A 25,307-nucleotide genomic window follows, 5' to 3' on the forward strand; every position below is an offset into this window, starting at 1 on the left:
TGAGCCCTGGGAACAAAAAGGGAATGGCTCTGGCTCATATTTGAGCCTAGTCTGCAGGCCCCTCTCTCTCAGGCTCCCACACGGGGGCTCTTCCTTCCGCTACCCTGGCCTTTGCAAGGGCAAGAAGACACCACCACCAAGAAGGATAAAATAAGTTTTTATTTATAGTCTTATAGTAAAGGGGGAAGCCTTAACTTGCAAGACGATATTTTAGCAGTATGTACAACATACTTTTTATTTCCATGGAATGGAATCAAACACGGACTGAGACTACAGAGTATACACTAGAAATCAGCAAATGCCGGGAACAGAGTAGGAAAAAGACAAAGAAATGAGGCCTAAACACACAAAACCCTTCACTGGGATCTGCTGACCGCAGCCAGACCAGGGCTGGATCACACAACAGGGACGGGTTTCCAGGACAGGTGGAAGGGGAGCGGGGTGAGGGTGGGGAGGGGTCCGCACTGAAGTGCGGGTTTAGTACCAGGTGAACTGCTCTTGGTATTTACATACAAAATCAGTTGACTCTATTTCTTAGAAATACACACGGAAAGAAAGGAAGATTTGATCATTGCTTTATGAATCTGTCGCTTTGCAATACCGACATCATCAGAAACAGGGACAATCCACTCAGATTCAAATTTCAGTAGCAGGAAATAAATATCAAAACATCATCACTGGCCCTCAATACAAAACCTCTACCCCACCCGATCCTCCCTCCCTGTCCCACCCCCTACTACCCCCTTGGCGGCTGCTGCTTCACTGCTACCGTTCCCCACATACCACACGAGCGTCACGCGGCCCTCCCTAAGGCTGGCTGAGAGAAGCAGGAGTGAAACAGGCCAAGGACTCTGCGCTGCCAATCTGTCCCCACTTCCTTTTATACCACAAACTTCTTCAAGGATCTGGTCTTTCATTAGGAGCGATGAATAGCTTTTTAGGAAAAAAAATCCTTAAAAAGAAGGGGGATTAATTCTGATTACTCCAAACTGGTCATCTTCTTAAAGTAGAGCAGTCCACAGATTCACAAAGTCTATCAAACGGAGGTGAGGGTGGCCCGGGAGGAGAGGCCTGAGAGGGGCAGGGGTCCCCCGGGCACGGGCCCGACAGGGCTGGAGGAGCTGGTGGGTGGTCAGGACACCATGTGCTCAGAGGTCTGGCCGGCCGTCTGTCCTCCACAGAAAAAGCTGCCAAGTTTGGGTGTTTTGGTTTAAAAATTCCTGGTGGGGACAGGGAATCTCTGAAGGGAAACATTGAAAAAAAAAAAAAAAAAAAAACCCAGTGGGGATGGGGAAAGAGAATGAGAGCTGTTGTCCAAGAGCTTCTACATAAAAATAAAATTTAAAAAACAAAAAAAGAGAAAGAGAAAAAAAAAAGTCTCTTAAATGGTTCTGAGGGTTCTAAAGATGAACTGAAAGGAGGATAAGACGACGGAGGAGACAGACAGTTTTTATTGCTGGCCTGCCCCGCGGAGCTTAGCTGGCCTCCATCCGGAGCTTCTTCCTGCTTTGGGGCTCTTCGGGCTCCGACTCCGAGCTGGAGTCTGAGCCCCCATCGAAGGCAGAGATGGTGCTGCCCTTGGCGTTGGTGTAGAGGCTGTTGTCTGAGGAGGGGTAGTTGGTCTGCAGTTGGGCACTCGACCTCGCCTTCTCCAGTGCACGGACTGAAAGGCAACCAAGCGAGCGGGTTACAGCCTTCTGGAGACTAGGGGAGCAACCGAGTCTCAGGTCAGGGTCCAGCCTGTTCTTCCGAAGGGCTTGCTGGCCCCCGAGGCTCAGAGTGGCTCAAAAGGATCTCCCTTCTGGTGGCTGTTCCACCTGCACACTTCATCTCCCTCCTCCTTTCCCAGCCAGACCTGGGTGCCCAGTGGAATGGACAAGGCCAGACACTCTGCAATGCCACCCAATCGAAAGAGAAGTCTTGTGATGTCACCGTCCTGCCGTGGAAGGCCGGGATAGAGACAGGAGCATGAGCTCCCTGTGGGACCCAGCAGTGCAGTAACAGAGAAGCCGGCCCGGCCATGCCAGGCTCTGCAAGGGTGTGGAGGCCACACAACAGCAGGAAAGGATGACAGAAGATGTATCAGCCAAAGAAAAGTTTTGGCTTAGCACTTTTGTATGCGATTCACTTGGAAAGACAAGCTGGACACTTGGAAGCAAGTCACCAATACACAGAGAATAATACCTGGGCCTTTCGACACGGAGCCCCTACATGCAGGCTGCTCAGCCCAGTAACCAACCCGCTGCCACCTCCCGCTGCCCATCCCTCAGCTCAGCTCATCTTGAGCCTGGAAGGTTATAACCCATTTAGTTTAGTTTAGTTTATTTGAGGTGTTCTAACCCAGGTGGTTACTTGCATTTCCTTTTACTTGCATCTTCCATGAGGGAGGAAGAGAAGTGAATTCCCCAGGAACAAAGAACTTGATCAGCTCTCGCTTTCCCCTGTGGTTGTAGGAAAAGGCGGGTGTGAGCATTGGAGAACAGCATGGGCCTGGCCCATAGGCTGCCCTGATTGGACTACCAGTGACACCGGGAGCGCTCACTGTCCCTGAACACCTGGAGTCTCTGGCACTTACACAGCACACTCCGATCCAAGGACCTCACAGCTCTCGAGACACTTGATGCCCTACTGCAAACAGAGCGCCTGAGCCCCAAGAAGGGGAGAGAGAGCAGGTCAGAGAAAAGTCTCCAGATGTCTAAACCCTAGACTCCACTGTTCCCTCACTGACGTCTCAGGTCCTTCCTCGGATGACTCTACCACTCAGCTACTCAGGCCCGAGAAGCAGGGCCGCAGCTGCTCAGGAGCACACGCTCTGGAACTGGTCCTGACTCTGCAGGCCTGGGTGCAAAGCCCTGACCTGGCTGGAGCACAGCAGGGCCACTGCCCCACAAGCTCCGCTGCTCACCTTGCTGCTCCAGAAGAGCATTCTGCCGCTTGAGGTCATCAATATCTTGCTGGTGTGTGTGGTTTTTCCTTCGCATATACTGGATATACTCTGTGGCTTTGTCTAGGATTTGGGCCCGGGATGCCTGTTGCAATGTGAGAAAAAGCAAAGGGGACAAAATAAAGACCTAGTCCATGCAGTGAGGAAACCATGCCTTTCAGCAACAACCACACGGGGAAATGGAAGCAGGAGGGTGGAGGGGACGAGGCTGAAGAAACAGTGTGAGTGCTACCAAGAATCTTCTCTGTGCCAGTCAAGGCACCAGCTGCTTTACATAGCTTACCTCACTGGCTCTCTCTGAGAGAGGGCGCTCCACCAGGAACCCAAGGCTCAGTCTACTGGCTTATCCTAAATCCCCAGCTCAAGAGTGGTAGCGCCTGGATTCAGGTACATCTGAATCTTGAACTTGTACCCTGTCCATTCCCTTTGGTTCTTGAGGTTGCTTTCAAGTCTTCAGCCTGGCTAAGTCTGAAAACATTAAGGTACTACTTAACTGAGAGCTTAAGCCACTCACTCTCTGGTAGGGCCTGGCTATAGGCAGCTGGTTCAGAAAGACAAGATTAAGATCCCATTTGGAGCTGGCTCAGGATGGAAATGGTACAAAGTTTTCATCAAGGTCCTAGATTTGAGATAAGCCCTCAGACCACTGTTAACTAGTTCAACTGAGCCATGCTGCAAGTGTCACTATTTCAGCCTCTCTGGCTAAAAAGACTTTTGTGAAAGCTGTCAGAGCCTGATGTCAACACAGGAAGGGCATGAGATTGGGCCATTTCAGGAAGCAACCACACACCTCTACCATGGCTGTTGGGTAGCTTAGGCATTGCCCTGTCAGAGGAACAAGTTAATAAGCTAATAAAATGGATGTTAGGTTATTCGGCCCCTGCAGGTCAGACTTGCCTGGAAGATTCCCTATAGATTGCAAACGTTGCCAGAATTACTCATAGCCAGGCAGCCAACCAGCTGAACTGGTGGAAGGGTATGAAGCCAAGAGAACTGAAGCCCAAGGCAGGGTAGTCTAGTAGCCAAAGTGTGGCGGTCAGACCACTGAGGCTCCTGAGCAGAAGCAAAGCTTCTTTGATGGCAAAGAAAACAGCTGCGTGCTCCGGCAAGCAAAACGAAAACTACGTGTAGTAAATCCTGACAATTTCAACTCAGACCCCAGCTGGGCTGAGTATCAGAGAGGTTTGGAAGGCCTGGGCTTATTCACCCGTCCTCACAAATATTAGCCTTTTCAGGCTTTCCTCTTATAGCATCCTTAAGGCAATTTCCTCAAAAGGAAATTGTTCACATTCAATCGACTTTATCTGGAGTGAATTACGTGCAAGGCACTGAGCAGACACTGTGGAGAAACAAAATGTATTAGTCATGGCTTCTTTTGCCCAGAAGCTCACTTGCTCACTAGTTGAGGAGATATACATATATCTACACAAAGACAAATCACAGAGCAGTACTAACAAGTATAACTTGAGTAGTACAGATTAGAAAGGTCACGAGAAAAACAGCTTCTGGCTGGGTGATCACTTTCTGTGTGCCAGACATTAGCCTTGGCTCTGCACACTCAGGCTCCCACCTGAATCAGAGAACCCTGGGGTTAGACTGAGGTGGAATCTGTGGGAAAGAGTCACTCCGGGCAGGGAGAACAGCACAGGCGAGACATAGGGAAGGGACGGGCCCAAGTCTATTTCTTTAGTTGACTAAGTCAGCTTGTGTAGAAAGAATGAGAGTACCTACAGATGATTATACGGCCACTTCAGATGTTTCCCATTTCTGCCAAAAGGGACTTACTAGAGTCAATTATTAGGTGATAAAATGGGGGGGGGGGTGGCACATATTTAGAATGGACTAATTAAATGGACTAATTAAAATACCCTGCCTCTGGATGCTAGAGATGGGATTAAAAACCAGTACTGTAGGAGAAGGGCAGGGTGGCAGAGTGGGGAGAAGAGTTTAGGAATCCAGGAGACAGATGCCTTCTAAGCTCCGTTGTTAATGGGCAGTGTGACTGCAGACACAGTTTTTCTCTCCATGGCTATTCCTTATCTGACCAGAAATTTTCTCAGACCCCACCTAGCCTTCCAAATTCTACTCTCTCACTGATCTAATTGTTATGCATAGTTACATGCCAGTCTCTCTTTAAATCTATTTTTTCAACTAACTTGTTCCCAGAAAGCAACGTTAACTCTTGTTTAATTATCATTTGCATTTGGAAAGAGTTAAGAAAAATCTCTCAACAAGAGAGCCCTTGCAAATGTTCAGTGATAATTTTTAAGAAATGACCACATTGAGTAGCAGGCTGTGTGCAACCAGTTTCTTCCTCACATATTTGTACATGAAACTACAAAGTGAAAAGTAATACAGTAAGCAAGGCACAACCAACCAAGGAGAGAGAAAGATGCCACAAGCAATGCCAAGTGTTTCCATCTCAGGATAGTTTTCAGATGGAGATAAAACTCATAAGATGCTCAGAAAACAGTGTCTTGGGAACAAGAGGTCCCCACAGAAGGTCAGACTGGAATAAACCCAGCCTCTAGAATGCTACAATAAGCAAGTCCTTTCTCCACACCCTGACCCTTCGCCTAAATAGAAGCTCCCAGGCCTCTTGGGGTGCCCTGACCCCCACTTAGCAAGTCTAAAAGCATGATTCAATTAACTGCATTTTGTTCCTCATCCAAGGTACACAACAAGAGTAAAATCCAACGAGAAAAATTTAAAGTATAAAATACAGAATTCCCCCAAATTTACATGTGTATCCAATTCAGAGAAGAAAAATCAGAAGCTTGAAGGTAGAAAAATGCTAAACTCACCTAAAAGCTCCTCTCTTCCAACTTTATAAACCATTTAAGATCATGGGACCAGCCATAGGGTTAAGGGTGTGGGCAGGCCCTTGCGTTTGTGAGTTTACACTGTGAACAGTAAACATGAAGCCAGCAAGAACGCTGGGCTTTATGGCATGGACCATGGAGCCGCCCTGAGCTTTTGGTTTCTGTTTTCGGAAATGTGCCCAGTCAGCTGAGTCAGCAATCTGTGAGTGTCCCTAAGCAGATAAAACTTGGTAGATCAACGTGTCCACAGATCAACTGTTGCCTCCGGGTACCCAGAAAGGACCTGAAATATTTGTTTCCTGCGAGTGTTTACAATTAGAAGGCGCTGATTCTGATTCTGCCTTTCTAAGCAGAAACAGATCTCTCCAATGGTTTGGACACAGCCCCTAGACAGGATGGCCTGCGGCCCAGGGGACTTAAAAGGTAGTGGGCCTCCTGTACAGCAGCGTGAGTTAACGCACAGCGGCTCTTCAGGCCTCTCCCTCCCTCTGGAAGCCACATTAGAGGATACTGGACAACCTTGCCATATCCTGTTCTAGAGCCATGGCTGCACGCAGCACTACAAATGATGATGAGGGCAGTAACTGCGTACTTACTAAACACCAGGCAGCCTCACATAATCTGATGTGTTTGTTCTCCTATTTTACAAACGAGGAAACTGAGGCACAGAGCTGGAACTTGCTTGATGTTACATAAATAGCAGGAAACAAAGTCAACATTTGAACCCAGGCCTCTGGAACACCCTTATTTTGGGAGCTCAGAGATAGTGGTGGAACTAGTGAAGATCAACAGAATTTGGAGCATCTCAGCAGGAGGAAAAGGACTACGAACGAGTCACCCAATCTGTCTATGAGCACATGAACGAAGAGCCTGGTGAGGGTGGTTTCCTTGAAGAAGCTTGTTTGGGTAGATTATCTTCACACAGGCAATGTGTGCAGGAATGAGTTGAAGCTGAAGCAAAGATGAAGACTACTTTTTAGAATGAGGTTTAAAAAGTAAGAAACGAAAAAAAAAGCAGCCTGTAGTTAAACAGCAACATTGGAGGAAGATTGTTTTTCGTTTTCTTTTAAAGGCAGGTAAAAACGAAAGAGGCTTCGAGCAGAAAAGCAAATACAGAGGAAAAACCAGAAGATACAAGCTGGCTTGAGAGAACTGACTGAACCTGGGCCTGGGGCGGGGGAAATGCCGTCTCCCCACACTGCTCCAGCTTCTTTACCTAAAAGGGGGAAACCAAAATGGACAGTGGAAGAGACCCAGTGCGGCCGAGGAGCCCAGCAGATTCCTGCCCCCTCTCCTGCTCCTGCACAGCTGCTTGTCTGTCTGCATCTCTGTCCAGGAGATGGAGGAAAGGGCCACCCCCAGCCTTGAGGCACTCACTTGAACAGAACCCTGCCTGGGAACAGACTGCACTCACCTCACGTGCTGCAGAGAGTCAACTACGTATTTCATGGGAGGCCCCAAATCAAAGAGTTTGATTCTAAGTAATACCTTTTAAAGGCCTCAAATGATTCCTGAAGTAATTAACACTGATGTTTAGGGTGACATCCACGGTTATTAAATCCCACTGAAGGCAGTGGTTCTCAAATTTTTTCACATAGGTCAAGAATCCCACACATTTCTGAAGTTGTACATCTTTGTGTTTGCGTAAAAATCCACGTTGTTTTAGAAAGCACGTGGGGAGAGGTGAGGAAGAGAAGAGCAGTACTAGGCTGCTAACGTCGGGACACCACTGCTGTTCCCTAGGGTCCTAATGCCGACTTGAGAAACAGTCATTTTTGCTGTATTTATCATGTTTTCCTCCCCACTCTCAAAATCAGATCCTACTGGGATGATGTTACAGCTGCCCAGTTCCCCCAAGAACCAAAATGACATATCCTGGGGAATGAAAAAAGAACTACTGCCTGACTTACCAACTGACATGCTTTACTCTGCACTAGTAATTTTAGAGAAAATAAAACTATTGTTTTCTGAAACCTGCACAAGCTTTTATACCAAGTAAGGGAAAGGAGAAGGGCTAGGGTAAAGCTTGTGTACATTTCCATTTGAATAAACCATCTTCTGGAAACAAAAATGAAAGCACCTGCGTAATAAATGTGGGCCTGCATTAAACTAGTTCATTCCAAAATGGAACCACTATCAGTGCCAACAAGGGAGGCTAGAAGACTGTGGGGTCAGAGCCAGCACACCCATGTGGCCCTTTCTGTGCCAGGCCCTTCCCAGCCCTAAGAACCAATTTCTTGATTACTAGGGGAAGGGAGAGGTGTCATGCCCCGTAAAGGGCTTAGTTAATTCCAGGAGCCATACATTTGTTTAAGGGTCAACACAAATCATGTTTCAAACTTTGTATTCCTTCATCCTGTGCCCTTGATAGTTTGAAATGAAGGTGTGACACTTCCCCATCAAACTCTGACCACGAGGAATACAAGGATATGGTTCCCCCCAAAGAGGATATATAACTAAACATGTGGAAAGGATTCAATCTCACAGTTAATAAACAAAACACAAAATTACTACCTTATGCCTACTAAATTAGTCACCTCAATCAAAAAAAAAAAAATCCAATGATGATAAAATTAGTACTCTTAAAATATTAAATGCATAAGACTAGTCTTTAGAATTTGCTTGAAAGAGTAAGAAAGGAAAAAAAGAAGACATGAAAACAACCCTCCTGGAAAGCATTCTGGCAACATACAACAAAAAATGAGACATCCTTACCCCTAGCCCCGCAATCCAACTTCTGGGATTCTGTTCTATGGATACAGCCATGTGTACCAAGATGTTCATTGCTGCGTTATTTATAAAGTTAAAAAACTGGAGGCAACCTAAATGGCCAACAGGAATATGCCTAATGGCTACATATAAACACTGTCACTTGGGGAAAGGGCCTGTTATGTGAAAGCATTAGCATTTATTCATGGAAAGCATGCATATGAAGTGAACAGAGGGGAATACAGAGATTAGTAATACCATTATTCTCCTGCGTCTTAGACTCCATCAATGAACACATGGACTAAAGAGCAGCTTTTAGGGGAGAGAAAAGAAAGGAGGTGAGCTTTGTTTGACATCCATTTTGAGATGGCACCCAACTTCAGCAGTATTAAAACGGGGTGAGGGAGGGGAAGAGTGTATTTTTGCACTGCACTGTCCAGTACGATAGTCACTGCACACATGTGGCAAATTAAGTATTGAAATGTGTCTAGTCTGAACTGAGAATAAAACACACTGGATTTTCAAGAGTGCAAGAAAATAATAAAATATCTCATTAGTAATTTCTAATATACAGATTATATACTGAGAACATGCTTAATATTGCATACTAGGTTAAATGATATTATTAGATTCATGAAGTTCCTGTCGTGGCTCAGCGGTAATGAACTCGACTATTATCCATGAGGATGCAGGTTTGATCCCTGGCCCCCCTCAGTATGGTTAAGGATCCAGTGTTGCCATAAGACGCGATATAGCTTTGCAGATGCCGCTTGGATATGGTATTGCTGTGGCTGTGGCATAGGCTAGCAGCTGCAGCTCCGATTCAACCCATAGCCTGGGAACTTCCATTTGCCGTGGGTGCAGGCCCTGAAAAAAAAAATTTTTACTTGTTATTTTTTTATTGTGTTAACCAGAAATTTTAACTGTATTTAAATGAAATCATATTTAAAAAGTATTTCTGGCTCACATTATACCTCCACTGAACACCACCTGTCATATAATCTTAAAGGAATGGATATGATTGCATCGGAGGAATGGAAGGACTGTTTTCTTCTTCCCAAAGTTTTTGCAATTTTGTTAAGAGGGAAAAAAAAGAAAGAGATGATAGAGGGAAGGCCTAGTAACGAATCCACATCCTTTCAAATCTCCAGATGAAAAGTGGAGAGTTTCCTGGCTCTCTAGTCTTCTCCATGGGAGTAAGCCCTTGATCACTCTGTAATGCAGAGACTTCCAGAAGATGGATAAGGCTTCTGCCCTCAGGGAGTGTACTCTTCAGTAGGTGGTTGAGACTGTCACAGAAAAGACATAGGAGAGGCCCCCCAAAGGGATACTGGGGTGTCAGGGAGAGTAATACTCCAGGGTTTTCAGGGTGCTGAGGCATTTGATGTGGGACTTGCAAGCGGGAAGGTGGAGACTGACTGGTAGGGGAGGCCCAGGTCAGAAGAAACACGAAGGCACATGGGCAGGAAACAGTTCATGGGCTGGGGAACCCTTATAAGCGGGTCTCTTCATTGTGTAGCCCCAGTGTCATCTATATGGTGAGGCTGGAGATGGACCTTGACAGAAGGAAAAGAACTCAGATAAAGCTTAGGATGACATTCCTGGGGGAGGAAGAGGGGGCACACTGTTCCACAATAAGGAAGGAGCAGAAAAGCAGGCGGGTAAGTTGGTTACCTCATTTAGAGAACATGAGTCTCTAAAGGGCACTGAGAAGCTCTTGAAGGTCGAATTCTTTGTTACAGTTAACTAAGAATTCAGTCAAATATCTTTATAGCTGCTGAGCCTGGAGCTTAAGGGAGACCTGGACAACTACAGACAACACTTGGGCAACAATTTCAGATACAGAAAATTTAAAAAGAACTGCCCAAGTGGAGTCTGGCAAGGTAATAATCCTGACGAGTAATGTAGGGCTGTGGCTTACATTCCATTTACAAGACAATCCCGTCAGCAGCCCAGAAACAGTGCTGCTGGACAAAATGCCTTAAAGGGTGTCTGAGCTTCTCCCAGTGTAATGAGGCCACGTGGTCAGGAGGTTTCCTTCCTTCAGTTTATAAACACTCACTCTGTTCCCTATTGTGTGCCACCGAGGGAAGAAATATGACCAAAAGATGTTTCTCCCAGGAGTTCCCATCGTGGCTCAGTGGTTAATGAATCTGACTAGCATCCATGAGGACAGAGGTTCTATCCTGGCCTTGCTCAGTGGGTTAAGGATCCAGCGCTGCCGTAAGCTGAGGAGTAGGTTGCAGACATTATCTCGGCTGTGGTGTAGGCCGGTGACTACAGCTCCACTTAGACCCCTAGCCTGGGAACGCTTCGTATGCCTCAGGTGCAGCCTTAAAAAGCAAAAAAAAAAAAAAAAAAAAAAAAAAAAAAAAAAAAAGCTGTTCTGTTCTCCCGGCCTTCAGTACTTAACTTAACTACAGTGCGGCATGGGAGACAGGTAAACAGTCATCAAGTAACCACACAAATGAATGCACAATTACACCTCAGACAAGTACTGGGGTCACAGTGCTGAGTGGGTTTAACAGGGAAACTGACCTTCAATTGTAAGAACTGTTATGTTCCTTCATATAAGGGAGCTATTTGATTTCAACAGGTACCCATTAGGGATACCAGGCTTTAATGAAGATGAAAGGAGTTGGCTCCATATTTTGACCTTTTATTTGATGCTCAGCATGTTATCTAATTGTTAGGTATAATCCTCTCTCCTGACAAGAGAGCAAGACCCTCAAGAGTAGACACCAGATATTAAACCTTTTCAAGCTTCATGGCACTCATGTTTTTTGTTTTTTCCATCTTTTTAGGGCTGCACCTGAGGCATAGGGAAGTTCCCAGGCTAGGGGTCAAGCTGGGAGCTATAGCTGCTGTCCTACACCACAGCTCTTGGCAACACCAGATCCTCAACCCACTGAGCGAGGCCAGGAATTGAACCCGAACCCTCATGGCTACTAGTCGGATTCGTTACCACTGAGCCATGACAGAAACTCTGGCACTCATACGTAAACAGGTGAGCACACCCACGTCAGCTGTGGCTGTTTTCGTTAAAGGGCTGAGTGAGCCCACCATTTCCTCAGGCGCTCCTACTCCACAGCTGCGTTCTGGGAAGCTACCAAGAACCAGAATCTGTGCAGGAGCTGGCAGAGGCAGTACCTGACTTAATGCTGACTAGGAGACACACTGTTTTTATTTTCATCTCAGGTTATAATCTCTTTTCAACATAACATCGCTCTACCCAGAAAGGAGAGATTCAGAGCACAACTATCTGAGAAAGCAATAAAGTATGATAAAAACAGGCATTTAGGAAGAGACTTAAAAGATAAATTACTAAAGACCACTGTTCAGCTGCACATGGCAATGCTCAAACAGAAGCTTCTCATCGAGGTTGACCTGGATAACTGTCACCAAGTCAACTATGCTTAGACACTGAGATTGGATGTAATCACTCTGGTGCAGGTGCTGGGGCTAACTTATGGCGGGAGGGGAGAATTACACCCCCATGTAAAGGCAAACTGGGCTGGCCACCAGCTTTGCCTACACAGAACAGGGTAAGCTCAGTGCCAGCAAGCCATTAGGCAATACTCCCTAGTACCCCACCTAGGACCCTTAAAGACAAAGAACAATTCTGTTCAGGAACAGTAACATCCATGTTTGAAAAATGGGGCCAACATTGTTCTTGCCTTACTTCCTTACTCTGGTTGACTGGCTGGTGGTTCAAATTCCATTCCATTTTTCCTCAGTGGGCTCCATGTCCAACTGAAAAAACTATAAGGGAGGAGTTCCCGTCATCGCTCAGTAGAAACGAATCTAACTAGTGTCCATGAGGACGCAGGTTCAATCCCCGGCCTCACTCAGTGGGTTAAGGATCCAATGTTGCCATGAGCTGTGGTGTAGGTCACAGATGTGGTTTGGATCTGGCATTGCTAGGCGCAGACCAGCGGCTACAGCTCTGATTCAACCCCTAGCCTGGGAACCTCTATATATGCTGCAGGTGTGGCCCTAAAAGACAAAAAAAAAAGAAAGAAAAAAAGAAAAAAAAAGAAAAAGAAAAAAAACTATAAGGGAAACAAAAGACTCAAACAAGAGTTCAAGAGTCCACTTGCAAACACTGAGACCTATGGCAAAACCCAACTGGACTGCCAACTAAAATGATCTACTTCTCAGAGCATCTATGTGGACTCAGACAAATTCATAAACTTTCAGTTACCCTGTACTTCAGTTTTGCTTACATATGCTACTTCAGGGGAGTATTCAGTAATCCTAGTATGATATACTGCGAAGATTACTGGCCCTGTCCAGGGGAAGTTCCCAATATAAAGACAAGATAAAGTATTGAAGGAAGACTTCTTTAAAATATCCTTAAGTCAGGAGTTCCTGTCGGGGCTCAGTGGTGACAAACCCAAGTAGTATCCATAAGGACGCAATCCCTGGCCTGGCTCATTGGGTTAAGGATCTGGCACTGCTGTGAGATGTGGTGTAGGTTGCAGACTCAGCTCTGATCCTGCCTTGCTGTGGCTGTGGCGCAGGCCAGCAGCTGCATCTCTGATTCAAACCCTAGCCTGGGAACTTCCATATGCCACAGGTGCGGCCCTAAAAAGATAAAATATCCTTAAATTGTTTACCTCTATAGTGCAGTAGAAAGACTGAACTTGGCAGTCAGCAGTCCTGAGTTCTAGTCTCTGTCCAGCTATAGACTGGGATCATGATCTTAAGCCTCATCTTTGATACAGTAACGATGGCAGGAGTGCCAGCAGTAGTAACTGTCCAACTGTAACAGTGTAATTCTTACCTCATAGAATTCTGCAGCTTTCATTTTACATTGCAATACAGATTTAGTTAATACTGATTTTTTTTACTTAAGCCAAAGGTGACCATTCTTTACATTTATATTATAGTAGAAATATAGGAAACAAAGGACAGATAGAATTTGGATCTCACATTTAAAGTTGTTTGCTTTTTAAACACAATTATCCACCATTCTTGGTTAGGATCCAATTTAATCAGTATCAGCTTCTCTTTAAAAAACAAAAGGCTTAGAATACATATGACAGTTAATCCAAATACTAAATGAGAAGTCACCTGAAACATAAAGATGCACAAACCAAAGAAGACAGAGGCCTTCCCTCCAAGAAATTGATCTACGCACCCCTAAACTCACAGGGAAAACAATTTCATGATTATCAACATAATGTCAGAAACTTAATTACTGCAATCCAAATCAAGATTAGACAATTTCCTGTGGTTGAAATACCACTTTAAAAAAATTGCGACATTTGGTGAGAACTCGGAAGTCTGAGTGACCGAAGTAACCCGTCAGACTCACTGAGCACCTGCAGCACCAGTGTTGGCAGACAAGGAGAACAATGAAGATCATGGGAAGGGGTTGGGGTTCAGCCAGAGCTAATAGCCATTTCCTTTATTCATGCTCAGCATGAACACTGGGACTGGAACACACAAACACATTCTGAAACCAGAAAGGCACCTGGTAACCTCCCCTGGGGGTTTTGTTGATGAGCGTGAAGAAACCTGGCCCTTGGACCACTCCTCTCCCCTAGTCTTGCTACTTCTCTGACCTCATCTCCTGCCACTGACCCTTCCCTCACTCCACCCCATCCATTCTGGCCTCCGTCTCCTGGACAGGTCCAGGAAGGCTCCGAGGTTCCGCCCCAGGCTATTCCACTTGTCTTCCCTGGCCTGGAATGCTCATCACCAAACAGATGCATGGTTCTTCCCTTCACTTCCTTCAGGACTTTGCTCAACTGCTGCCTCGCCAATGTGTTTTTTTGTTTGTTTTTTTGTCTGCTCTATTGAAAACTGCGACCCTTCCTTCCCTAATTCTCTCTTTTTTTTCCCCTAATTCTCTCCACAGCACTTACCTGACATACTACATATATTTAATTATTAGTTCATTTTCTATCTTTTCCTCACCAGATTAAGAGCTTCTGCTTTTGTTCACTGCTGGATCCCTAAGTAGTGAAGACAATGCCTGGCATGTAGCAGACCCTCAATGAATTATTTGTTGAATGGAATAGGTGAATAAATAAATGAGCCACAATGAATGACAACTATTTGGTTTGTAAGGTTACCAAATTCAAACCCTCAACTTCCTTGAAGAAAGGTGGCAACAGGATTTAGGCCAATGCGATTCTAAAGATTTAAGGAAGAATGTTATGGCAATGTAAAATACATGGAGATAAGAAAAAGTTGATCTCTTAAGACTGGCCTCTCCCAAAGTGTTCTCAAACTTAAGAATGCCTAAGAATCACCTGACTGCTGGTTAAAAATACAGACCTATCTCCAGAAAGACAGATTCAGTACTGATTCTGATGGGAGTGTTCCACAGGCTATTTTTCTCAGGATACACTGCCCTGGTGCCACTCCTGGCTAGATGTGAGACTTAGAAGGCCGCGGCTCTTGGCCATTTATTTCACCAAAGTTGATACTATGGCATGTGAATAAGCACTGACTGTCAATGGCTCAGATAAGCACAAGAGATAATCTTTTGTACTCCTGTCTAAAAGGGTGAGCCTCTCTCCCATCATAAAGATTTCCTGTGGTGCTCAGACAGTGCTGTACCCAGGAATGTTGTTATTCCAGGTAGGTACCTTGGTCCAAGGCCATTAAGCCAAGTCCACACTAAGCAGGCTTAACCCATGGCAAATTCTGGTTTTGCAATACTAGGTATTCACATGGCCTGTTTTATGTTTTTCATAAAGGTCAGACCTAGCCCATGCTTCAGCCACACAGCCACACCTTATATAAGGTATAAAGCACATGACCTACCAGAATGGCAATATAAACAAAAATGAAACCATGATGGTTCCAAATTCAGGATAACCAAATAAACCCAGGACCCCCACCACAGAGCTAAATCAGGAGAGCTATTCAAAGCACACCCAAGAAAATGACTGTTTCTTTAAACACTGGATCACTGAACCCAAAAGTCCCAAAGGTCCTCTTCCAAGTATGCCATTTATTGCACTGAACTGCTGCAGGGGTCAACCAGTTACATGGTACACAAACAGGTGTTTCTCCAAATTCCAAGGAGTGACCCTAATCCATAGACTTTTTACCAAGGCTTCCAAGTTTGTTTTTCAAATGCAGAAACAGCTGATGCCTACCTCTCCAGAAAACCAGATTCTGGAAGGTTACCAGTGGGATTGGGGGCGGGGGGAAGAGCAGTTATCTTTTTCTTCCACTTCACATGAACATGTCTCTTTACTCAAGTCTTGTATTTAAAATGCTTATTACATGCCTTTGAAATAATAGCTGCTGGACAGGGAGATCACTGGTGTTCAGGCTGGTTCACATACATTCCCAAGAGGTTTCCTTTAAAATAAGTACTAACTTTGTACCATATGCCATATGAAAGGAACTCTCATGGAGGTTTACAGGATCACAGACCTCAGGAATCCTTAGTGTTACCCAAACTACTATGTGCCACTCTTCATGCTCCAATGTACAGTTATGATAATTTCCTGAATAAGCAATTTATTACACATAATACTAATTTTAAAAGATACCTTCTACTATTGTCTTAACAGGCAGCTCCCTTACATCGGACATCACTTGCTAAGGATGAACTACAGAGGGTACAGTGTGTGATGACTCCCCCCCAACCCCGCCAAAGAATCAAAGATTAAGGAAACCACGTCACTCGAACATCCCTAATTCTAGCCCTTTCCAGACAGGTAAGTACCCTACTAATAAGCCCAACAGTGAGTTCCATGTTAGTGGTGGCTAATCGGTTTTCTCGAGAAACTCACCTTCTCTCCTTGGAGTGATGGGACTGAGTCCCGCAAACTGTGAAAGCTGTCTTTGATGTGGTCCCTACGTTTTCGTTCCAGTGCATTATGATGAGCCCGTTTGTCAGCCTGGAAGAATGGGAGAAAGGACACATTAGCAAGGTCATCCTTTTGCTTGGTACAAGTGGGTGGGTACAGCTTGGAAGTATATGCTGTCAGCGCTGTCCCAGGCGATTGGACTGGGAAGGATTTGTCGAGGTGGGCAGTTAGGAGTCTCCAGAATTAGGCTCTGCTAGAGGGGGAGAAAGGGGTGAGCAAGGCTTGCGACAGGAACATCCAAAGTAGCTCGATGCATCCAGCTCATGCATAAGTAAAATAAAAGTTATTCACGGGGACAAAGTGTGACTCTCCTGCAACATCAGTCTTCTCCCACAACTTACTTATGTCATAGAGTAGCTGCTAGTCCATGGCTGGGAGACGACCAGGGGAAAGCTGCAGTGGGCCCCTTCATAAAATGTGATCACCCCCACTGGAAGAGATTCCCCATGCTGGGGACCCAGGAAAGGAGTTAGGTCACTGTGCAGTGCTTCTTTCCACGTGAAACCCACCACGAGTCACTTCTGGTCTCAAGCTCCCTAAAAGGTACTACTTTTTAAGACCTTCTTGCCAAATCATACAAGAGAAATTAAAACCTCTAGAAAACCCAGATGCATGAATCTGAGATCATTATGACGAAGCTGATATAGAGGCCAACTGCATCCTGGGCTCCTATTTGTAAAAGTGCATCCAAGGTGCTTTCCTGCCAAGGGCCTCCCCTCACACAGGCTGCCAGAAAGGTAGTTCTTAGATGGCAAACGTTCTGACACCCATACTCTGAATAAATTTCCTCAGGCACCTGTGGCAGGCCATGCTTATTTGGCAGTATCTAAATACCCACAGACCAAACTCTTTATCCTGTCCTCCTTAGAAACACAAAGAACAACAATCAGCTGGACAGAGACAGAGACTGCCAACAAATCAGAAATGGCAAAATACTCTGGCTTCAGGCAGAAGAGACACTGCTGGAGAACACTACAAGAGAGCTTCAGCAGGTCCCTATTAAAGAGGCAGTCCCTCCAATGGAGCATCTACGCTTATGTAACCTTCACCTCTGCACTCTGGGAATTATGGGAAATACTATACTCTGAGAATTTATCCCAATACACAAGGTTGCACTAAGCTAACCTAAAGAAGAAGTCTGCATCTAGGAAGTTCAGGCAGCTTTAAGCTACCCAGACACATCACCCAGAATTTTTAAAATGAGCAACAAAATACATGAATGCCTCAAATGAATCCTTGCACAGACAAGATGTTCGGACCAAAGTCTATAAAAACAAGAGTTGTAGAAATGAAGGATTTGAAATCCTAGTATTGAATCCTAAAAGTCTGAGTCATTACAGAGGAAGAAGAGGCTGGGAGCAGCTGTGGTAATTTTAGTAACTTCCTGGTCTCTCAAGCACGCCTTACCTACAGCTCTGTTAGGCTGGACACATGGTTCCCATCACAGTCATGGGGCTCCATGGCGTAGCACTCATTTTCAGGGCAGACACCTGGAACGCTTTTAAAGCTCTCCTAATCTTAAGTCTGGATCCACTGTAAATTGAGTGTCTGCTGAACTCCAGGGATATATGGAATTTACGGGAAAAATGAGGGATCAATCGGGCAACCTTAGGGAAGAGGTAGGTATCATACAGTATTAGAGCAAGAAAATCACAGATGCCTTCTATCAGCAGTATGAAAAAGCCTGAAAGAATTAAACATATGAAGTATCTAGTCATTTTTTCTTTCTTTTTTTAATGGCAGCACTCACAGCATATGCAATTCCTAGGCCAGGGACCTATGCCACAGCTGCAGCAATGCCAGAACCTTTAATCCACTGTGCTGGGCTAGGGACTGAACTCGTGCCTCTCCAGCAACCTGAGCCAGTGTAGCTGGATTCTTAACCCACTGCACCACAGCGGGAACTCTGTACCTACTCCTTTTCTAACGTTCCATTCCCAGTAGTCTAGACAGTCTACATAGGTAAGGTGAGCTGCGTTCTTAGACTAAAGACTTAGAAGATGAAGAGATGACATTTGGCATTTATGTGTCTCTCCTGTGTTTGCTACACACTCCCTAGGATAGTTCACTTACATGCAAATTAATCACCCAGCTTTGGTCTCCAGCAGCAGCCCAAGATATTCCTGACTACTAAAGTACCCTGATTCCTGGCCCTCTTCCCAGCTTAAGAGCTGTGCATAGAAGCAGTGACACCAGTTACCCACAATCCCTCTTGTTGATACAAATAAAATTCTAATTGTTTCTTTCTGGGAGAGCCCTGCAAATCTCAAACAGCTAGAATCAAGTTGGACTTGGTTTCACTCAGGCGTGCAAGGGAAGGGTGGAGCTAAGAATAATCTAATATCAAAATAATCCCCACAATGCACTTCCCCATCCCCATTCACTGAGCCCTGAAAGGACTCAAATGGACAAGGCTTTCGGTTAGAGGATTGTAAGTGAACTTGGCTGTGGACCATCAGCAGCAATCTTGGCTTCTCATCTGGGGAGCCAGCCAAGTTTGAGAAGTTGGCTCAACAGGGAAAGGCAGCAGTCCCTGCCTGGTAGAGCGCCTGGGCTGGGGACTGTTGTTCTCAGACTAGTGGATGGAATTTCTGCGGTGGTTCCAGGCCCAATTTAACTAGCAGAAGAGTGGAATCTTAGACCAATCCCTGCTGCCATGTCCATCCCCAAGCTGCAACACTTATACAGAGTCAATTTCAAAGCTCACAAAGACAATGGCAATGATGCATTTTTCTTCTCAAGGCTCTTTGAAAGTGCAAGTTAAAAACACGCAGAACTAACATGCCTAATTCCAGGCAACTCTGAACAAAATACTACCTCTAGTGACTTGAAAGACCACACGAAAAACCTTTACACGAGACTGAGAATTCTGTTTGGGAAACATTTCCAAATGACCAGTCCAATGGATGAATTTCCCTCCCCTGCAATTCATCCCAATGGAGGGCTAGTTGCCAGGCTCATCACTGCTTTGTTAACTATTGTCACTTGCTGGCAATCCATTTTCAAACGGATTTTAGAGTTGAGAATGAAAAACTGGGTGAAGACACCCAGTGTAAGGCATCTTAGATCCTTCCACAAACTCAAAAACTAGTTTTTTTTAAAAAAAGGTGGGAAAGGGCCAAACAATTGTGTCTTGAACAAATAAAGCTTATCTCAGATGAATCAGCTTTCTCCCACCTATACTGAGAAAGATGTTTCATAATGAACAAATTCTAGGAGACAACAGAAGCCCCCAAACACCTCCCCTATACATCCTAGAGGAGCAGTGGCTAGATGCTGTCCCTCTTCAAGTACACTGGCTTTGCAGCTTCTGCCAGAAAACCCCTCCTTCAGGGCATCCGAGGCTAAAGAGAAACACTAAAGGGCCGTGTAATACTGAAGAGTGGCCCACAGATGCTCAACAGGAACTCCAACACCAAATCATTTTCAGCTTCAACATCTCTGCCAGGGTTTTTATTCAGCCTCTTAGTATTATTTCTACTGAACTTTTCCATACTGGCAGCCAGAATAAAAAGCTTTACCTACAATTTGTCCGTCTCTGACACTAACAAGCAAGCGTTACCTTAAGTGTTGTTAAATGTGGAAGGCAAACATTATTTCATGAGCCAAGAAGTTGCTAAACTGGCAGCAGGTCACTCAAGCTAAGGAGAGCTGTTCAAAATGGAGGGAATCTCTTCAAATTATTTCCTTCCAAACTACTGCATAGAGAATATATCTTCCTCCAAGGCATTACATCAGTCAGCAGCATTATTTCCTGCAAGTTCTACATAGGCAAATAGCAAGGGAAAATGAATGCTCCATTATACAAGGATACACAAGGTTCTCCAAAACAATGCCATCTCTTGCAGGCTACCTGACACCTAACCCTTCTGTAAGAGGAATCTTCTCAATTGTGATACAGAAAATTCTCAGTATATGTGGAATTAGAACTGCCCACTAAACATTTACTGCCTTTAAGAAATTTAAAGGTTATATTTTTAGACCAAAGGTAGTGTTGCTTACAATTTTTTTGGGGGGGTTGCTGCCCCACAGCATATGGAGTTTCCCAGCCAGGGATCGATCTAAGCTGCAGTTGCAACCTATATGAATCCTTTAATCCACTGTGCCAGCTGGGGACTGAACTTGCCTCCTGGCACTGCAGAGACACTGCACCACAGAAGAACTCGGTTTATGATTAATAACCTATTCTTATTAAACACTAACACTGGAAATTAAACACTTTGAACACAGGCTCAGAAAAAGCCTATTTACTACTTCTGATAGGAAGCAGATAGGATAAATAAAACTGAATTTCTAGGCAACTTAATTCATTTTAACCAACATGAAAACTGCAGCATGAACTAATGGGGAGCAAGGCTGAGAAACTCACTAAGGTCCTTAATAGCAAGATAGGAATTGCAACTTCCCAGCACCTCTCCTGCTTGACGCTGACTGCCTGGTATACATTTTTAACATTCAACACATACATGTATTTTCCAGTCTTTTCAAAAAGCCATTTGGTGCCTAAAAAAACTTGAGAATGCTATTATACAAATATGCTATTATACTACAGCCATTTTCTCTGATCACCTATTTTACCATTACTAGTATCTTGAAAGGCTTTTTAAATTTAAGAACACCCTTCAACAGGCTAACTTTTAGGAACCAAATCTGGCATTTCTGCATCACTGTCAACACTGAGCAGACACAAAGTATATGCGTCATGCAGCACTTTTGTCATTAAATTAATTCCAGGTAAAACAGATAGTAGCTTCCTGAGTAAATTCCAGTCTCAAAGGTAACCAAACTCACTCCCTTCTGAATACATGGCAATTCCTAAAGAAACAAAGAGTTCTGTTTAAAATATTTCATACCAGAAAGATCCAGAAACGGAATTGTACAAATCTGTTTCCAACCCTCCCAACAGGTATACTATAACCAGAACTATGGAGCTGTCATGGACGAGAAGCTGAAAAAGGTCGTGGGTTTCCAACTACCACACTAACCCTACATTTCTCGTATGCTTTCATTCTTTCCAAAAAAAAAAAAAAAACAAAAAAAAAACCCAATGACAACAAAACCCAAAAAAACCCAGAAATAAAACAAAGATCACTTTGTATAAATATCCCTGCCCCAGAAAATTGTCTTTGAAATGCAATCTTCCTCCTCCAAAAAATAACAAAAATAATATAACATCGGTGGGATTCTGAGATGTATTGAGTTTAATAATAAAAATTATCGTCTGGGGTTACTTCCTTTAACGAAGCTTATTGGGCACTAGAGAAGCTGTTTTCTGTTTGCACTGAGGCAAAAGAAAAAATACTCGTCAAATCAGTTTCACTTTCTGTTACAGTTAGCCTCGCTTCCTAACTCTCTTCTTGCTGAGTATCCTACATGTCTTATATAGTAAGGCCGGAGCTGTTGTAGTAATATTACAAAACATGAATGAGCGTCTCCTTCTATATTAGGACTCAAAGGACCTTTGCCAAATAACTTTTAAAAAAGTTCTTCTGTAGTCCTGAATATTTGGTTGTTCACAGTCCTCATCCTTTTCCGAACTAACACAATGCTTAAGAATAGCTCCCTGCCACCCAAATTTTAAAGAATATATTTATTTATACTAAATGTCAGGAAATAAACATATATTCACACAGAAAAAAAAGAACTCCTTTTTATCCTACGTGTTCATAATTGCTTGATATGCTATAAAATCTGTCTATTGCTTCTTCTCTCCATGTCGTTGTGATCATCTTAACAGATATTTAAAACGTCTTAGCAAGATGTGTCAAATTAAAAACAAAGGGTCAAACCCACTCCCTTTGCCCACCCTCCAAAATCAAAGGGAAAAATCCTAGGTACCTTAATATCAAAACTGAAAATATCTAGACAAAACAATGAGATTAGCGTTCTAGGAGAGTGGAAACATTTTAATAATTTACTAAAACAATTTATATCATTAGCCACATGGATGGATATTCTGAAAAGCAGAAAGCTCTTGAGAACTGTAAGCCAAAATTTCATAAAGAAAATTTTTCTCTCACTGGAAAGCTAATATAATTCCAATTTAAATAATGATTCTGCAAAGGAAGCCTAAATAATTCCTATCCTCCAATCCTGATCCAGCCCTAGGGCAGATTTTATAACTGGAGACTTTCAGGGAAAAAAAAATGTTTCAAATAGACTGGGTTCCAAACATGAAATTCCATAGTCACATTAATAAGGAAGGCAATAACTGAAAAAGACCTTAATTTTCCAAAATATGTATAAATATGAAGTACTTGACAATACTTCATACATTCAAAATATTACCTTCAAATCCTTCAAGGAAAAAATAAAACAAATTCTTTTTTAGTGACTATTACCAGGGATAATTTTAAGACCCCTGGGACAATTGCATTCTTTGATTTTATGAAAATAACGGCTCTCGATAATTTTTTCTAAATGGATAACTGCTTAGACAACCTCAGAATCTCTGCTCTAAAGAACAGCAGGTATAAGTTAGAGGGCTTGCTTTTATTCTGTGAGAATTAAATTCTTAGATCAGAGGTCTCCAAGCAGAATGTGGCAATTCTAACAAGCTCCTGAACAACTTGGTTGTCCCAAACGTTATTTTGAAAATCAGAAGAACATTATAATCCAGATTTCTAAAATTTCTTTTAAAATAGAAAGATAAGACAATACTGAGTCCTCAATCCCACTGGACTTCAGTGGCCACCTTTTTAGGAGAGGCATGGGCTCTCTAGTACCCCAGTCCTCACCTGTGCCCTCAATTCCTGACTATCTCACTGCCAGGGCTCCCTAGAGACATTTAAACTTTTGAACCCCATTCTATACACTTGCTACTGTTCCCATCTGTCAAATATTAGACACTATGATATACTCACTTCTCTTCCCCTTTGATTTTTTTCTTCCTCTGATCTATTCATGGAACACCCACAGTACTATCCCACACTCCAAAGACATGAGATTATGCCTATCCTAATCCATAGAACCACTTACGGAAAACATTAATATTAAAACTCTGAGAAATCATTGATAACACTTTACAGTCTCAACCACCACTTCCTAGCAAACGTCACTCTGCAATGCCACTTTTCTTCAACAATTCTACTTTCTTTATACTGCTCCTTCCACTCAAATACAGTCAGACCATAATAAGCTGCTGAATATGACACGGTCACATTCAACATTTGGCTCCTCTACAGTTCCAATTTCTGCATTAAAGTAATACCAAATTGTGCTAGATTCCATAGGTTTACAGAAGTCACATGACTTTTGGTTAAAGGTGATTTCTCCATGTGGCTTCAACTTCACACAACTATTCAGATAGTTTAGAACCTACTGTTCTTAAATAAATCTGACCACTTCTTCCTGAAAGAGTACAATTTACTTCAACATGGTGCATTTCTCATTCCCCATTTAAATAGTGACAGCTAGAGCCCTCATCTAAACACTACAGAAAGATTCATTTCCCTGCATACAGCTTCTCTCACTCACCTACAGCCACTGGAACTTATCACCTGAGAATCTAGAATTATGAAATTTACAAACCCGCCCCCCACCACCACCTACAACCCCAGGACAAGGCCCCACCTCACCTTAGCGGTTAACAGGAGAGTTTACTACAATATTAAAAGCAACAGAACTCTTTTTCTCTCTAACCCCAAAAAGGACTAGAACTGAACGGAAATGAAAATGAAATGGAGAGTAGGAGACGTACCGCAGATTGAAACCTCGGTTGCTCTTCCTGGAATAAGAGAGAAAAAAAAATAGAAAATATAGAAGTTATTTTTACACTTCACATTCAATAATAAGAAAGAAAATGCCGGCGGCAGAGGAAGCGGCGGGTGGGGAGTAAGCCTTACCTCCCCCTCCCTCCCTTCCCACCCCACGCCCCCATCCCCCCTCCCGAGCTGGATCCGGTAGAGGGGCGGGGGGGGGGGGGTCCGAGCGCCACCCCTCCTTCCGGGATCCGAACCGGGCGAGAGGGGGTCCACAGCACTGTCTCCTCCCCTTGCACCCAGCTCAGGACTTCTGGGCACTCCCAAACCCTCTCTGCCCTCCCTCACCCCCCAGGATCCGCCAGTCAAGGGAGGAGGGGGCCGTGGGCCTAAGGGGCAGGTCCCGAACGCCGTCCCCTTCCCCAGAATCCGGACAATGGGATCCCGAGCGCACCCTGTCCCTATGCCCCGGATCCTGAGCCAGCCAGAGAGAGAGTAGGAGACGGCAGCACCTTCCCCCACGGGGGGAGGTGGGGGTCCCAGAGGCCGCGTGTCTCTTCCCCACCTCCAGTCCCAGAAGGCCGCTCCGGCCAGGAGCCCGGAGGGGAGCGAGCGGGGAGCGCGACGGAGGCGGTCCCAGCCCGGGGGGTGGGGGTGGGGGAAGGGGAGAGGCGGCAGCTGCCCGGCCCCCTGCCGCAGTCGCCCTGCTGAAAATTCCGGCCGCTGTCCCCGCCTGACAACTTGCAAGGGAAGGAAGAAGCCCCAGGACTCACGTCGCTCTCCACCTCGATGTCATCGTTATCGCTCATTTCCTACGGCCCAGGGAGCGGCCACTGCAGCGGCGGCGGGGAAGGGGGAGGGGTGGAGGGGAGGGGGAAGTCACCGACAACAACAAGCCGAATCTCCACACACACACACACTCACTCACTCACTCGCTCTCACTCACACACACACTCACACACACACACACACACACAACACGGGCGAGAACCACCTCCTCACTGCAGCACCGGATCAACGGCGGCACGCACGCCCGGTCGGCCCCCTGCCACGTGACCAAGCTCGTCACGCTGGGGCCGCCGAGACTTGTAGTTCATATCCCTTTGAATGACGGCCCGGCTAGCTCCAGAGAAACTACAAATCCCATAAAGAACTGCATCCAGTCATTCCCAGCCCGACTTGTTGACGGAGCCCAGAGCGCCTGCGTGTCCGGTGGAGCAGGGGGGAGTGGAGAGAGGAGCGGCGCGATGCTTGCCGGGAGTCGTAGTCCGCAGACCGCGAGTTGTCAGGA

The 25,307-nt window shown here is 44.8% G+C and overlaps 1 protein-coding gene across 3 annotated transcripts; it reads right to left on the reverse strand.

The window, feature by feature from the left end:
* Nucleotides 1-141: 141 nt before the first annotated feature.
* On the reverse strand, nucleotides 142-25,057 carry MAX (MYC associated factor X). 3 transcript variants are annotated; one of them, XM_047794517.1, is made up of 5 exons: nucleotides 24,790-25,057; nucleotides 24,016-24,042; nucleotides 16,239-16,346; nucleotides 2,906-3,029; nucleotides 142-1,663 (listed from the first exon to the last, which is right to left on the reverse strand). In XM_047794517.1, the coding sequence occupies exons 1-5, from the start codon at nucleotides 24,823-24,825 to the stop codon at nucleotides 1,476-1,478; spliced, it is 483 nt and encodes a 160-aa protein (XP_047650473.1). In that variant the 5' UTR covers nucleotides 24,826-25,057; the 3' UTR covers nucleotides 142-1,475. The 3 variants fall into 3 exon arrangements, with proteins under 3 accessions (XP_047650473.1, XP_047650474.1, XP_047650475.1); XM_047794518.1 differs by lacking the exon at nucleotides 24,016-24,042 and having other exon boundaries at nucleotides 24,790-25,056; XM_047794519.1 differs by lacking the exons at nucleotides 16,239-16,346; nucleotides 24,016-24,042; nucleotides 24,790-25,057 and adding an exon at nucleotides 2,357-2,441 and having other exon boundaries at nucleotides 2,906-2,943.
* Between the last annotated feature and the right edge of the window lie 250 nt (nucleotides 25,058-25,307).

The sequence above is a fragment of the Phacochoerus africanus genome, chromosome 9 (assembly GCF_016906955.1).
Source record: "Phacochoerus africanus isolate WHEZ1 chromosome 9, ROS_Pafr_v1, whole genome shotgun sequence".
NCBI classification, from domain to species: Eukaryota; Metazoa; Chordata; class Mammalia; order Artiodactyla; family Suidae; genus Phacochoerus; species Phacochoerus africanus.

What these genes read in the sequence shown, in the direction of transcription:
- MAX (XM_047794517.1), bottom strand. Translation starts at nt 24,825, where the DNA reads ATGAGCGATAACGATGACATCGAGGTGGAGAGCGAC. An exon ending in AACCGAGGTTTCAATCTGCG is followed by an intron (nt 16,347 to 24,015) that starts GTACGTCTCCTA and finishes CCATTCTTCCAG; the next exon opens with GCTGACAAACGGGCTCATCA. An exon ending in CATCACTCCAAGGAGAGAAG is followed by an intron (nt 3,030 to 16,238) that starts GTGAGTTTCTCG and finishes ACATTGCAACAG; the next exon opens with GCATCCCGGGCCCAAATCCT.